Raw genomic sequence first — 12,900 nt, 5'->3', positions numbered from 1 at the left:
AAGTTCAATGTCAGGGTCACATTTAATTTCAAAACTTATCAAATAAATTCATACAAATGTTAAGAATGGATAGTGGTAGTAAATGCACTTGGTACAAATTCATCAAGGGAGAGCAAAAACAGTCATATTGTTGGGCGACACTAACAGACAGAATGTGTTGCAGGAGAAAAGACAATTCACTGCTCATGTACTGCTTTCTCCCTCATAACTTCTGAAAAGCACATTGGCAATGATCGTTTTGTGTTTCCTACCCTGCTGCTTGCAGTTTGACTCTTTCAATTCCCTTCATCTGCCTCTCAATGTGCTTGTGGCGAGACCAGGAGAGAAGATGTCGACACGAGAAATGTTTCAACCCGACACTGAAATGTGTCTCTGCCCCTTCTGACATTGTCAAACCTGCTGTGTTGTGCTGAGAAATACTCCTCCTACACAGTTTCATTCAAAAGCTCCACTGCATCAACTCTGGGGGCTAAAATTATAAGTAATACAAACAGCTCATCCAATCATGGAGTTTGAATTAAACTTTAAAAAAAAGAAAAAAAGAAAAAAAAGTTTTCCTTCAACACATTTTTGATATGCAGAGTTGTTTAAGGACAGGTCAAAGTAAACTTGAAATTAGACGTAAACTGTGGAGCTAAGCCGGATACCTCCTGGCCTGGATCAACTTGGTGCTGAACTTTCTGGACCATCAGACTGAGATAAAAAGCTCCTGGCACCTCAAGCCCCGTATAACTCTCTAGATTTCTTCTCTATTCAGTAATAAACGTGAGATGTTTCACCAGCTAGCAGTGTTACAGCGCACAGACAAGGTGGATTTGCTTTTTGTGACACAAATTGAATTCTGAACCTGAGATCTGTTTGAGGGGGGGAGGAGGGTGCCAAGCCTTGAAACTCCTGAAACTAAAGTGTGCGCTATGTCTACTCTAAGCACACCGACAGCTCAGGTTTGTCACCCAGTTAAAACAAGAACAAAACAAAAAAAAAACAAAAAAATAAAAATAAAAACGGGGCTATGTGCGCCACTAAAGACGCCACTAAATTCTTAAATCCACTAAAATACAAAACTCCAGACATCCTCAAAATGTTGGCTGCAAAAATGACTTTACTGCAGTTTTAATACGTTATTTTTAAAACCACCATTTGCAACTTCTCTGCATTTTACATTGAATCAAATGAACTGGACTGAAAGGGAGAACAGTGACCCCACCTCTTTGTGCAACAACAACAACAAAAAAAATACACAGGTAGGTAGGTGTCTCTCTCCCCTTTCAAAATCAGATCAGGGGCAAATGATTAAAAAGAAAAAAAAAAAACAAAAAAAAAAACACCTGTACAGTACTTTTTAACAAATTCATGAAATACAGGATTTCTGGCTAACGCAGTCCTGTGTGCGAGACGTCGTGTGTGTTTTATTTTGTGTGTGTGTGTGTGTATGTGTGTGTGTGCCTTGGCCAAACTGACGCAATGGCTTTTGAAGGTTGAGTCCTGCTCCTCTGGATCTAAGCCTCATTACTGCTGAGTTTTCATCCTGGTACATTTTGTTACCTCCCTCGTCTCTAAAACATTTTGTTTGACTCATCTATGTTGCCTAGATCCCTCTATCCCCGATGAAGCTGAACAGTTCTGTGGCAGGGCGGCACACTTTGCTTCAGCCAGTCAAGCTTTCTATAACTATGACGGCTAGTCCTGCTAGCCTGACTGGCTCGCTGAACAGTTCATACACTGGCTGCTTGTGTTCTGGCTTCCTCTGCCTCTGGAGCTCTCTGGCTCGGGTCGAGGAGGATGGAAGGGAAAGTTCATATAAGGACATGTGAGGGTTCCTGTGGGGTTGCTGTAGTACCGCAGCTTCCTTACTGCTGTTGCTATAGCAACAGAGCAGAGTTGGGAACCGCCTTGGCACTGTTATTTCCACCGCAGCCCCTCTGGTCGGTAGGCAGGATGGTGGATGAGGGGGGAGAAAGTTGTTCAGAAGGAGGTCAGAACAGGGAGAGCAGGAGAGTGTTATGAAAGTTTGTAAAGGGTCAGTGAGTTCCTCGGGAGGAAGAAAGGAGCTTTTGGGTTCCCCAGGACGAGGCGGTGGGTAGGAGGAAGAGGTAAAAATCAAGGGGCTGAAGGAACAGACAGATCTGTCTTTCTTTCCAGTAAAAGAGAAGCTCTCCATCTCCCTCCACTGAGGGAGAAAAGAGGAGCAGAGATCAGGAGGAACTGAGTGAGGTGGGAGCTCGTCTTTGTCTGTCTCCTCACTGAGACTGACAGGTGGCACAAGCAGGCCAAGGACCAATGAGACGACCAGAGGAGGGATGATGGGAGGGACTCGATGTCCGTCCCGCCACGACCAAAAAGAGGACATTTAGCCTTAAGAGCTCAGGCGGGGCCGCTTCCTCGGAGACTGCTCTTCCTCCTCATCTTCTTCCTCTTCATCCTCATCGTCAGGGTAGTCCACCAAACCAACCAGAGCAGTCTAAGAGAAACACAAGCAAGGCCAAATTAAAAACATTTAAAAACTTACTAAGATTATTAACTCTGATTTCTGCAGCTGCTTTCTGTCCGTCGCTATCAGCTCTCTTTTCTAGACGAGGAAGAAATATGTTTGCAGCTCAGGGATGTCACAATTTTGGGAAAGAATGTGGACAAACAAGAAAAAAAACACACACTAATTGATAGCTCATTTAGCAGCATTCTCATTTACCAGCCCAATCTGAAACATGTAATGTAGACATTAGCTTCACTCTAATTTTGGACTCATTTTGCTACACAACAACATGACTAAGAGACAATAAGGTCTGTGTGATGTTGCTCTTCTGTTCGCAGCGTTTAAGGACAGCTTTGCCTAAGAGGTAACACTTGAAACTGCACTGGCTTTACAAGTTGTGTCGCATTTCTGAATTATGAAAAAATGTTGCATTTCAGTCCTCAAGTACTGAACATCGAAACTTCTTTGACAGCAGCGATGATGCTGGCTTAAAGTAGTTGGCAAACAGGTCAGTTTAGTGAATAACAATCAAAACAGGTGATCATGGTCTCTAATCTTCACAGCATTATTTGTATAGATTCATTACCTTCACTACTGGTGTGGCAGGAAGAGCAACTGTTTTGACAGAGGATGTTGAACTGTTGTTTGGAGTGACGGCTGGTGAGGCAGGCGGGATGGCAGCAGCCTTCCCGTTGTTGTTGGCACCATTAGCTCCGTTGGCAGCTCCTGAGACAGTAAATATCAAACTTAAAGGGCTGTTGCACTCTGGAGATGAAGGGGTTCCAGGAGGATAAATACAGTAATGCCAGAGCAGATTACCTTTTTTGGCTTCCATGTATTTGCCGTAGCTGTCAGAGAAGTCATCTTCCATTCGGCTCTTCTCGACAGCCTCTCCATCATCGTCGTCCTCATCATCGTTGAACCACAACTCCTCATCCTCGTCCAACGACCGTGCATCTCTGCGATATCTGCAGGGGGAAAAAATGTAACCACTGAAGTACAATTATCTGTTTTGCAACTGGGAATGTTAAAAAATCTATCAAAATATAATCTCTAAGATTACGATCACTTGACTGCACTTATTTGACCTTTTGTGGCCAATCAGACTACTGACCTGTTGAGTCTCTGACTCTGCCGGTCTTTTTCCTGCTCGTACCGTCCTTTCAGGCCCTTGAAAGTCTGGACGTACTCGATGGATTCAAGTGCTTTGTAGAAGTTATCCACAATGTGAGCTATGAGAGACTTGATGTCCTCCTGCAAAGAGAAGACAATGGAAAAAGATTAACAAACCGCTCTCAGTACCACGTGAACACACTTTATACAGATGAACACTTTTCATCAAGGTGTGTGACTACGCACCACTTTAATGAACTCAAAGAGCTCTATGATGGCTGAGTTGAGGAGGTTGTATCGGGTGCCGTTGTCCAGCAGGGCATTAATGACAGGCTCAAACAGGTTCCCTTTGATGATGTAGCGGTTGTAGTACTCATCCTTCAGACCAATGATCCTGCGCATGAAACGCAGGGCACCTTGGACAAACACAGACAACAACATTGTAAAGATGAAGCTGCGTTTGTGCTGAATTCTGTGAACAAGAACAATGCTGAAGCTGTTCACTGGTAAGATCCGTAACTCTGGTATGGTTAAAAACCTCGACAGTATACTAAAGATATACACTGAAAGGACATTTATAGGGAAAGCATGACCGAGAAACAGGAAGGTGTGTTCGTGGGTGAATCCTGAGCGAGCGACTTACAAAGAGCAAGGAAGGTGTGTTTTGAGTTCATGAGCACCAGCACTCTCCTGAGCAGGTCTTTATTCATGATGTAGGTCTTGATGTGATAAGTGTGGTGCTCCACACAGAAGGTCAGCAGCTCCAGGATGAGCGCCAGCAGCTGAGCTGTCTGGAAGTTATCTACACAAACAAACAAAAAAAACCTACGTCAGGACATTACAAATGCATTTACGAAAGTTCAAATTCACATTACACATTTAAGCTGCAGACTATATAGTACCTTACAGTCTTGCCATTTTCCCAACAACAAATATTATTTTTTTGTTATTCAATTGGAAGCAAGTGTGTGATCCTGTAATATTCAGTTTTATCTTATCATCAAGTCTTTTTTAAACAAAACATCTGTTATAGTATTAGCTCTGGAAATGATGTCATACAATGTCTAAAATCACAAACATTGCATCATTTCAGCCATTTTGAAGCAGTACTGGTCAATTTATTTCACCCTTTTCTAGCAGGCGACGGTGAAGGAAACAATATGAGACCGAGATAAAATTGAAATGCTGTTACTATCTGCTTCATGAATAATCATTCCCAGCAAGTGCTGGCATGCACAAGTTTCTGACTGATGATTGATGTTGAGTTACATAACACTCACCTGGACAGACTGGATTGATCTTAGTTGATCCCTCCTGCAGGTCTGAAAGGCCAAGCCAAAAGAATAATCAGTCAAATTCTCCACTTATCTCACAGTATGAAACAGTCACGTTCAGTTTATGCAAGATGTCTGTCCCCGGCTCACCTTTTGAGTTTTTGTCATGTGCAGTGTTCGCCAACAGAGGAGCAGTCAGGACATGCATGCAGTACTTGTAGAAGAAACTCAGAAACTCTGTCTTCTCAGTTTTCTGAAAGGACACAAAAGACAAGAGAGAGTGTCAGTGCTGCTGGCGTTTTAGTGTTGGAACAATCGGGGTTTTATTTAACAGCTTACAAGCCTGATTGAAAGTTAGACATCATTTTATGTGCGGTCTCCATTAAAAAACTTGACAGAGGCAGGCGTCACTCTTAACCCGATGTGGGAGTGTGTGTGTGTGTGTATCGGTTCTGCTTACGTTGGTGGAAGCCAGCATGTTCTCGGGGTCGATAAGCGTCCTGAGCAGACCCATCAGCTGGACCGCCCCACCTAACTCTGGGTCTGAGTCACAAATCATCTGCTTGATCACTACATTAATCAGCAGCACGTCCTGTAAACAAAAGAAACCACACACACACGCAAACAGTAGAAGATACAGTTATGATGATGCAGTTTCAATCCAAGTACACAATATAAAAGAGAAGCGAAATTCACTAACAAATTTGCATGACACAGTAAAGTAACCCCATCTCTATCGAAAGAACATTTAGTTCGAATGTAGATTGTGGTTTCGCTGAACTATAAACGCTCCACTTCTGTTATGTATAGAGGCGAACATGTTAACCAGTAAATCAACCGCAATTTCTGTGAGCTGTCTCCAACTGCTGAAGGTGTTTCTTGTGATAACGACTGCCAACTACATTTGTGTGTACCATATTTATACATGTTACGCTCCACCCAGTCCCAGGGGGGGAAAAAAAAAAATCTCGCTCAGGGTTTCTTATTCTTTCCTGGGCGAGAGTCCATTATTAGGTCCTAAAAGTGACATGATTTCAGTAATTGGGTTGTCAAGTATGAAAACTGAGATGTGATGAACTGGGTATTACTGTGTACTGTGATTTTTGCACATAAATCATGTGCAACTTGAAACTATAAAAACTCTATGAGGAAATATGGTTATGGCATGTTTGTTCATCAAGCTGAATACATCAAACTGGTATCAACGAACTTGAGGACAGTAAATAATTTAAATATTCTGTTTATCCCTTTTGTCATAAATGTACTGTGCAACAAAAAACTTGTTTTAAATATGTGGAATTTTTAAAAAACCCATTGCCGAACTGAAGCAAACTGCTCCCTGGCACCTAAAAAGTGCAACTACATTTGTTGAAAGTGATGTTCAGATGCTTACATCGTCAGTCTGCTGTGGTTCCTGCATGACAAACTCCCTGACCATGGAGGGGCTGAATTCCACCAGGTAGGAGAAGATGTCTGTAGCTGCTGCCCTCACCTGCAAGTCATCCATTCCCTGAGAAGGAGAAAAACAAGAGTTAAAAAGGGACAAAGAGAGCATTCATGAGTGAGAAAAAAAACCCCCATCAGCTTAGGTTTTCACACTGATGCAATGCCCAGAACATACCATGACTATTTCAAGAGCAGGTAAAATGCCTAGATTTGCCAGAGTTTTGAAGAAAGCATCCCTGTTTTGTGGCTGCAACGTTTGTGAAAAAGCACAGAATTCCTTGACAAAGTTCACCTGAAGAGTACAGAAGAAAAACAGATGTAATGGTTATTCAGCATCTGATACATTAAAGCAAACAGTTAAAGATCAGTGACAAAAATAATATCCCGAAGCATTACTTCTTTTGGGATACTGTACGGCAGCGGAAAAATTCTCTTTTGGTTCAGTCTCAAACACAGTCATCTTCTCCGTTCTAGTACACGAGAGCTTTCCAAAGTTAAATACATAAAAACATAAAAGGCCAATAAAATCAACTAGTTTCTATTTCACTTTCAGTAAGAGCCTGGACTGTTGAATGAATAATCTTGCCAAAGTTTATTACAAACAAGTTCACACTCACACCAATAAAAGTCAACATTATAATACAGTTCAAACTTGAGGTTTCTACACTAACATCAACCTGGCCTGGAGATTTTGACTTACAAGCTCTCTCCTTTTACTGTCCTCTGTGGCTTCATCTGTGAGCTGTGCAAAAACCTCTGTTAGGAACTTCTCGTCCTCCTGTGACACAAGAAAAACAGGGTTAAAAAAAGAAAGAAAAAAAACGAGGACACTGAAGAAATAAAAGGCTAAAATAAAAAGAAACTAAAGACAACAAAACTTAACCCGTGGCAATCTGTATTCAAGGGTTGAAGCAACAAGAGGAAAGAATCAAAACGGCGAACTACAACCCACGATTAACACTTCACTTGCTATTTGTCTTGAAAAACAACCATCACATATAAAACATTTTGAAATGGACGGACCGTAAGGTACTGTCCGCATCATGAGAATGATTGTGTGGTACAAATTATTTTCCACAAACCTCAATTCATTTTGAAAACCCATTTAACAGAAAAAACAAGGGAACACTCACTGAATATTTCAAAATAACTTATATTACTTTTATGCATTATTATCATAATGCACACACGACACTTTTTTCTTTCACTTGTCCATTTCAGATTCAAATTTTTCCAAATAAAACTGTCTGATTAAAAACTCATATCTTTTTTTTCATAATCTTTAATATTTCACATTTCATAAAACCACTGATCACTTTAATCATTACAGATAGGCCAAACTATAGGTTATGTTATGGTCTTGGAATTTGCTGGAAGCCACTGGGAGGACAGGTTTCTTTGCATTTGTCAAACAAATCTGAGTGAGGGGAAACAGTGAAAATGGCACTCACCAAATTCATTGCTGTTAAAAAAAAAACTGTACATACACCATCAACCTGCTTGACTGGCAATGAAATTCGGTCACCATAACTTTTTGTCTACACCATTAGATAATAGGTTATGATGACAACAATTATGCCAAAAGGAACAGTACAAGCTACCTGGTTTGTATTCTTACCTGCAACATACTGACAATCTCCACCTTGTTGAAGAAGATGAAGGAGGTGAGTGTAGAGAGGAAATTCTCCTCAAAGACAGACGGTGTGGGCAGGATGATGTCCTGGATGTACTGCACCCGGTAGGTCTGGTGGATCTTCTGCCGTAGCTCAGAGTCTGTGATAGGGATCACCTCCTTAAACTTTGCTGTCTTGGTCAAGAATTCCCGGTGCCGTTTAGGCTGAACCAGCGCTGGGTCATACTCAAGGCAGCCCACCACATCCATGATACAGTCGTCAGAGAACATCACCTCAAAGAGGGCCGCTTTATTGAGGAACAAGACACCTCGGACAATCTCATAGAGGTGATGTAAGCCTTCCCTGTTGTCCAGGTCCTCACATACTCTGAAGAGACCCAGGAGTTTCTTGATGTAGCCCTCACTCATTAGGGCCAGGGCAAGTTTTTCCCTCCGGATGGGCGAAGAAAGGACAGAAGTAACAAGGTCAGCTATCTCCTCCAGTCTGCTTAGCTCGCATGGAGGGAGCTCCACCAGGTGGCTTGTCTCTGGGATCTCCTCAAATCGTTCCTCCTCTGACTCATCAATGGGGTCCTGGGTGATGTCCAGGGCAGGGTCCTTCCCTTGCACCTGAGCAGTAAATAGTTGGTAGATATAAAGCAAAGAATTTAACTAGAAGTATCACTGTGTTGCCTATGTAAGGTAGGGTAAATTACATTTTAGCACCAGCAAACCAAAACCACGCGTTTGAGTACTCCCGAGGGAACAAATATCTTCTTCCCCTAATTGACTACACTACAAAATGCTGAAACAATGCACAGACAAAAATCAAGTAAAACTGGATTGACTTTACCTGGCAAATCTTCTCCCAGATCTCATCACAGCCAGCCTTTTCCTGGAAACTTAGAGCAAGGTCATAATTATCTGCTTCTGACCAGACAATCAGTGTGTCCTGAAAAAGAGGGAGAAAGAAACATTTAACAGAACAGAAAAATGCTTCTCAGTGCATTCATAGGACACACTAAAATATGTTTGCAAACCTTCTCTCTCTCACTCATACACACAAAAAAAGAGTGCAAACTCACATATGAGCAACACACATACGAGCTCTTTCATGCCTGTAAACGTATAAGGCAAGCAAGTCCTATGAAATGATGGCATTGTTTTGTCTATAGTTTGCAAGGAAAACATTTAACTCAGGGTTATCATTTCAAACCATGTGAAATTTCTGTTACGCATTTCATATTTGTTTGTTTTATTGTTGGTATGGTAATTACTAATGATGTTAAATGCTTATTACTTGTTTCCAGATTGACAATCAGACCAGCGTACTAAATTTCCACTATCTATCATTGTAGCAATAAGTGTCCAGCACCAAGTATTAATGTTGAATTGATTAAAACTTAATACTGAAAATATTGAGAACTCATATCTAACAGGTATGTATTTGCACTCCTTCAGTAGCTGATCCAGTCTCAGCTTATCTATACTTACCTGTTGTTTCTGATATGCAGTATTTGGGCTTATCTTCGACTCCAATAGTAGTGATCCTACAACACAAAGAATTGAGCAACTTTCAACTGTTGAACTTGTGCAAATAATCACAACAAACTTTGCCAAATGATTACTTCACCAATTCTTGAAAGTTAAGGTCAATACATCTACCAGGCAGTGAGCATTTAAGTAGACGATGTGAAAACCTGAATAATACGTTGTAAAAACAGAGATAAAGCTTAAAAACAGAAGAGCCAAGCCTATTCCAACATTATTTATTTCCCAGTACATCATAGAATCAACTTCAAAATTCTGTTAATTGTCTATAAAGCACTTAATGGTTTGGTGTTCATTTTTAATCGTTGTATTTCTGTATTTTTATACTTTACTTTAAAACGATTTTATCATGTTTATCAAGCACCTTAAACTGCCATTGTGTATGAAAAGTGCTAAGCAAATAAAACTGACTTGACTTGAACACATAACGGTGTATTATCCTGTGCAACATAACAACTTTGTACGTCCAGGACTCGACTTTGAGGCCCCCCCATGCTACCGAGATCACGTCGCCTGCTACAACCAATTATTTAACATATTGTCTTTTACCTAAAGACAAGAATAAAACTGGCTATTCCAACAGTCTGACTCTAAATGCTGCAGCAATATAAAAAACGCAACCCTAGTAAGTTAACCAAGTAAACATAATTGCCAACTGAAGCCTTCTGTCCGAACAACCAGGAGTTAGCATGCTACCGTTAGCCGACGTAACGTCGGTGCGGCTATGCTAACCGGGAACTTACCGTCTGATTCGGCCCGAACTAATAACGATATTCCCTTCAGGCGTTCAACAAAGGTTGACGAGACGTGTCCGGTACCCCGATCGTCCCATTGCCGGTCTTCATTCAGCGTATACACTTTGACTCGCCGCCGAGTGTCCGACATGGTTAACCGAGTCGGAGCTAGCAGGCTAGCTGTCTGCTAACAAGCTGTCGCCTCAACCCCGTCGACTGTTTTCTACCCGCGACCTGTTAACTTTGTTTCCAGCCGCATGTTACACTACATGCACGTCTAAAAGTCAACTTCACAACAGCCGTGGAAATATCTTAGTGGCTATTTCATGAACACATCACGTTCACGGCGTCAAGGAGCTCAACAGGAGGCCTAATGTGAAGTAGTAAAATTCACAGAGAACACAACAACTCCGACGGCCTCTCTGCTAACGTCCACAGACCGCCATCTTGTAATCCGATCTTGTGTTCCTTTTTTCTTCCTCGACGTCAATCAAGCGCTAACTGCCGCGCGTGTCCTCCTCCAGCTCCCGAGCAGAGCGGCGTCGTCCAATGGGAGAGCCGCAGCAGCGCCGCGTGCGCCACCTACCGGCAAGAATAGTAGCAGCAGCAGCATTTACCTGCAGAATTAATCTGTTTATTAGCCCAGTATGCAAGCATGGATATATTATAAGATGTGAGACTGTAAGATATGTCTTATTATACATCCACGTGTCTCTGTGTTTGCTTGCTTTGCGTTTCATTTTTTATTTTTATTTTCTTTTTTAGCAAGGCAAATTTATTTGTATTGCACATTTCAACAACAAGGCTGGTGGCACCTGGAAGCTGCTTGGCATACTCTTCATTACATTCTTCATATATATTATAAATCCATTATAATTTTGTTATCTTGTTCCATGCTGCATATCTGTAATTTGTCCTTCTTGTTCTACATCTATTGCACGCCTGTCCGTCCTGGGAGAGAGCTCCCTCCTCTGTTGCTCTTCCTGAGGTTTCTTCCATTTTTTCCCAGTTAAATTGTTTTTTTTAAGGAAGTTTTCCTTTATTTGAATTCAAGGGTCTAAGGAAAGAGGATGTTGTATTGCTGTACAGATTGTAAGGCACCCTGAGACAAATTTGTGATTTGTGATATTGCGCTATGCAAATAAATTGCCTCCAATAAATTTACTTAAAACATAAAAGGCATTAAGACAAAATGTAAAAGAAATATATTATAAAACACAAGATTTATTAAAGAGTTAAGAGAATAGGAAATAAAAATTAAGCAAAAATAAAATAAAACAGGAGAATAAAAGTTACAGTGGCAGGATAAAACAGCGGAGCAATGTAAAACTATTACCAGCTGTCTGTGGGCCTGACTCAGTTTAGAAACTGTCATACAGTGAGCACAAAAAGAAATAAAAATATAAAACAAGACAGGCAGATAATAAAAGTTAACAAGTTAGACAAAAAATATTTTACATTAAAAATTCCATTTCAAAATTTTAACTGCTGGACACAAGTTGCCTCCTACTTCACTGGAAACTCCATCCTTCAAGTTTCTACATCAAACTTGTGTAAGGTGAATACTGGACCACGATTGGCTCAAAACTATTTGTGATGTCACAAATCATGCTTGTAGGCCCACCCCTTAAAATTGTTTTTTCAATGAGCACAGAGAAACTTCCCACTTTCAGCAGATTGATGTGAAAACAGCCTTCTAGTGTCAAACTCTGCACATACATCATTCTGCACAGTGAAGCTCAAACATTCAACCGTAGGAGCAAGAAAAACATATTTTTGAGTGGAGAGGGGCTTTAAAGTACTAAAGTAAAAGTGCTCGTTTTGCAGAAAATCGGGCTGGGACTGATATATTAAATAAATTTACCAAAGTACATTATTAATACTGATGAGTCAATGCATAAGCAGCGTTTTATTGTTGCATCTGCTCGAGGTGGAGCTAGTTTTAACTGCTTTGTGAGGGTTGTAAGATAAATCTGAGGAGTCTTGAGATGATAGATTGGGTAAGAAAGAAGAAAAAACAGTTCTGCTGCATACATATGGATTAATTTTTCTGAACTCCTCTTTAATCTTTGCATTTTTCTGAAATATTGGAGAGTTTTACATCTTTGGGCCTCAAAGAGTTATTTCTTTGAAACCATGTGAGGTGAAATGTCTCTTTGGTGGAACTGCAAACAACTCAGACATCTGAAACATTAGAAGGAGACACAAATACACACTGATTTTTTGTTGTGTTTTGTAAGGACCCACAAGTCAAAAAGTTTGGGAACCACTGGTTTTATCTTTAATAATGCGGTGTAATTTATAAGCTCATCACTATGTTATTTTATGTAAAATTGCAATCTGAAAAGTGACTAGTAACTAAAGCTGTCAAATAAATGTAGTGGAGTAAAAAGTACAATATTTCCCTCTGAAATGTAGTGAAGTGGAAGTATTAAGTAGCATGGAATGAAAATACTCAAGTACAATTACCTTAAAAGTGTATTTAAGTACAGTACTTGAGTAAATGTACTTACTTACATTCCATGCTAACTATGCTAACTTTACTATACTAATAAAACAAAGACATTATTGCACCATTATAACAACCAGTGGATCTTAAATGGTTAAACGTATAACACTGCTTTCATATTTTTTAATGAATGAATAAATTCATTAATTTCTAAACATCTAAGACCAGACAGCTTCACATTAAGCTTT

The 12,900-nt window shown here is 40.5% G+C and overlaps 1 protein-coding gene across 1 annotated transcript; it reads right to left on the bottom strand.

Moving 5' to 3' along the window:
• Positions 1–3: 3 nt before the first annotated feature.
• LOC121911486 (serine/threonine-protein phosphatase 4 regulatory subunit 3-like) lies at positions 4–10,703 on the bottom strand. The gene is made up of 16 exons (XM_042433014.1): positions 10,213–10,703; positions 9,413–9,468; positions 8,772–8,870; positions 7,925–8,548; positions 7,007–7,084; positions 6,482–6,598; positions 6,254–6,370; positions 5,321–5,452; positions 5,011–5,113; positions 4,867–4,908; positions 4,230–4,388; positions 3,833–4,002; positions 3,588–3,727; positions 3,293–3,441; positions 3,060–3,199; positions 4–2,461 (listed from the first exon to the last, which is right to left on the bottom strand). Exons 1-16 carry the CDS (start codon positions 10,352–10,354, stop codon positions 2,357–2,359), a joined length of 2,373 nt encoding a protein of 790 aa, XP_042288948.1. The 5' UTR covers positions 10,355–10,703; the 3' UTR covers positions 4–2,356.
• Positions 10,704–12,900: the final 2,197 nt, after the last annotated feature.

Source organism: Thunnus maccoyii, chromosome 14, assembly GCF_910596095.1.
Source record: "Thunnus maccoyii chromosome 14, fThuMac1.1, whole genome shotgun sequence".
In the NCBI taxonomy this organism is placed as follows: Eukaryota; Metazoa; Chordata; class Actinopteri; order Scombriformes; family Scombridae; genus Thunnus; species Thunnus maccoyii.
Note: the sequence above shows the minus strand (reverse complement) of the source record. Positions and strands in the feature narration are given on the sequence as shown.

Coding starts and splice junctions, on each gene's coding strand:
- LOC121911486 (XM_042433014.1), bottom strand. CDS start 10,354: ATGTCGGACACTCGGCGGCGAGTCAAAGTGTATACGCTGAATGAAGAC. Junction 6,371..6,481: donor CTGCTCTTGAAATAGTCATG/GTATGTTCTGGG, acceptor TCTCCTTCTCAG/GGAATGGATGACTTGCAGGT. Junction 4,909..5,010: donor ACATGACAAAAACTCAAAAG/GTGAGCCGGGGA, acceptor TTGGCCTTTCAG/ACCTGCAGGAGGGATCAACT.